We start from the raw sequence: 3,096 nt of genomic DNA on the forward strand, positions 1-3,096 counted from the left end.
CAAACAACGACAGTTAAAAAATAATACATAAAGTGAATAGTTTTTAAGCAAAACTTTTTAACATTACAATTCACTATAAGTTTTTGTTTAGTTTTTAGCTAAAATATATATCTTTCACTGTCCACAAAGCATCCATGCGCACGGAAAGCATAACATGAATGTGAAATCCGGTCTGTGAACCCAAGTCTACGTTGGTAAAAAATACTTAATCAAAGCAATGTTTTAAATGTTGTACGTTTTATTTAATTTAGTTATTAATTCAGTATTAGATCTTTTTACTTATGTCTCATTGGAGGCCTCCGGATGACACAGATGTGACGTGACATCACAGTGTTTTCATTTATTTATTAAAGAAGACATATGTGCATTAATTACACTCATTAAATATTAAACATTAAAACAACAGTGAAATAAGTTAAAATTGGATTTTCTCTAAAAAAGAGTTATTAAAAAATTAGTTAGCGTTATTTTAAGATGTTAAAACATTAAAAATACAACGTTCAGTCATTTACAGAAAAGTAAAAACAACTTAAGAGAGTTTTTTCATTTACAAAAAAAGATCTAACTTCCATACAGTATTTGTAAAACTTTTACATAAAACACAAACTAGTTTAAAAAGCCTTACGTTTTTACATACCCAATTGTTAAAGACTCAGAGTTTAAAAGATATATAAGTGTTTCCTTGTGCTGGAGCAGTGTAAAAGAATGTCCACTCACTCCAGAGATTTGTCAGGATTGACACTCTGTGAGGGCTGCACAGAGACCCACGCAAACCCCGCCCCTACCACCTCCCACAACAAGTGTCCCGTGGGAAAACCCAACAGCCCCTTTTCACCTCCCAAACAGAAAACACGACTGGTCACTTCAGAGTCCAAGTTGGAAATGACTACTGAAAGACGGGGCAGTGGGTCAAACAGACTCCGCCCCCTAACACACCCCTCTCAAAGCTGAGAGGCCAACAAAAGTTGGTAGATCGTTATCTCTTCTCCTGCACAGCTCTCGCATCTCATACAGACACACCCTCTACGTACATGAGCAGTTGTCATTCTACCTCAAATTGCCGTAAATCCTCCAAGTGACCGTTACAATGTGTATGCATTAAACATATCATGCAACAGTAGTTAAAATATGTCTCAAACTATTTTTAAAAACATTAATACAACTCTTGCTTTACAAAAACTGGTATTACACTAAACCAAGAAACAAAATTGTATATTTTATTTACCCCTACAGTTTTTTCTCAGTTAGGCATATAGTTATTTCTTTTTTTATTCTCTATTTTAACAGACCTAAAATCATGATGCTTCAAAGTATGGATTGGAAGTAAATTACCAAAGACACAAACGACTTCAAATATTTATACAGTAGTGTGTTGCAAAAGCAGAATTCGATCTACTATGCGTTGGGATAATCCAGACATAGCTTTACTAAAAGAAAATATTATGGAAGTCATTTTCAAACTGTGAGTAGGCTATGCTTCAACATGTAATTATATCATATTTTATATATTAATATCATGGTTCCATGTTTTAATGTTTGTTTGTTTGTTTGTTTGTTATTAACTAATACCTTTTTTAACTAACACTTCAACATCCTGCACAAATTAAAGAAACGTATGAGCTAAGGATGTTCTCTGACCCAAAATAAACGGGTAATGGAGTGTTCACAATCTACAATATACAGTTAGATATGCTCCTACTTTGTATGTGTGTAAATAGTTGTGCTTAATTCTTTGGGTGTATTTTTTACACATCAACATATTTGTCACACCGTAGCGATGCATCACTGTCTTGTAAAGCCGGACTAACTTTAAAACATCATCTGTGTCGCTAAACAACATGGTTAAGCAAATGAATTACAGTTGATACGTGGTATTTTTACGTGAAAGGAGGGAAAGGAATATTTAACATATAAAAATACAAATATTTTAACCTATTGTCAATTTCAATTGTTAGATAAATCATCTAACAATCAACAGTTATATGTGAAACAATTAGAGTTGGTGTAAATTTGCACATCCAAAAACTGTTGTTACTTGGATGATAAATATCTTCACTTTATGATAGAAAAGTACGGACAGCGCCTTTGACCAATCCTCTACATATGGGGCACTTGCGCAGAGAAGGCGCACATTCTTTGCACACAACTAAGTGACCACAGGGGATGAAGACAATGTTCACTTCCTTATCCATGCAAACTTTGCATGTGCGCTCCTCTTGAAGTCTTCTTAACTGTTCCTCCATAGGCAAGTCTGAAAGATCTTGACTCGGGGATGCAGCTTCACTTGTCTGGGCCATCAGTTCTCTCAGCAGGCAGACATCATTCTTCTTGATCCAGTTGCTGAAGACCTCTGCTGCTGCATTTCCTTTCGACAGGACTAACTCAATGAGCTGCCCTGTCTGCTGCTTGACTGTAGTGCAGTTACAAATAATGTCATACTCTTTCTGTGAGATGACGTTCTCCTCTAGAAGATGGTCCATTAAGCTCTGCACGCTTTTTAGCTGCTGTGACATGGCAAGATGATGTTTCTTAAGAAAAGTAAGAAACTTACTTTCTCGCTCCTCCTCTCTCTTCTCATCTTCTGCACTTAGTAAATCAGACACCAACTCTTGAACGGTTTTGTAATTTTCTCCACTTGCGAGAATTTTGCTTTGAACGGTTTGCTTCACCAGGCCATGCTCAAATCCCATCTCTAAACCAGACTTCACCACAGGATTGTTCATCATCACTGCATCCCCTGAACGGTCTTCTCTCATCACAACAAAAGCACTTTACGTCATCACGACGACCAACATAGTAAAAACCAGCCTTAGCCAATTGGTCTGGTCGAACAGTTATTCTTGAGGGCCAGTAGACAAATGTGAGCAACCTTTCTTCACACTGTTGCATTGCCGAGTTTGATACATTGGAAAGCTCGGCTGGAGTTACTGTAGCAATTCTGAAAGGTGTCAAGGCGTCCCTGTTCCCAACGCATGTCAGGACTGTGCCAAGCCGGAGGTCGCTGGTGAGACATATCCTGGTGAGACATATCCAGGTTTAAGTAACCCACCCGCTCCTCCATTTGGCCTGAAACGGATGCCGTGGTGGTCAATGTTA

At 37.4% G+C, this 3,096-nt stretch overlaps 1 protein-coding gene across 1 annotated transcript; it reads right to left on the reverse strand.

Annotated features, from left to right (window-relative positions):
• Positions 1-2,057: 2,057 nt before the first annotated feature.
• On the reverse strand, positions 2,058-2,756 carry LOC307168909 (inhibitor of apoptosis protein-like; the record flags this gene model as incomplete). The annotated part of the gene is made up of 1 exon (XM_079889214.1): positions 2,058-2,756. One exon carries the CDS (start codon positions 2,754-2,756, stop codon positions 2,058-2,060), a length of 699 nt encoding a protein of 232 aa, XP_079745340.1.
• Positions 2,757-3,096: the final 340 nt, after the last annotated feature.

This window comes from Squalius cephalus, assembly GCF_949319135.1.
Source record: "Squalius cephalus genome assembly, chromosome: 12".
In the NCBI taxonomy this organism is placed as follows: domain Eukaryota; kingdom Metazoa; phylum Chordata; class Actinopteri; order Cypriniformes; family Leuciscidae; genus Squalius; species Squalius cephalus.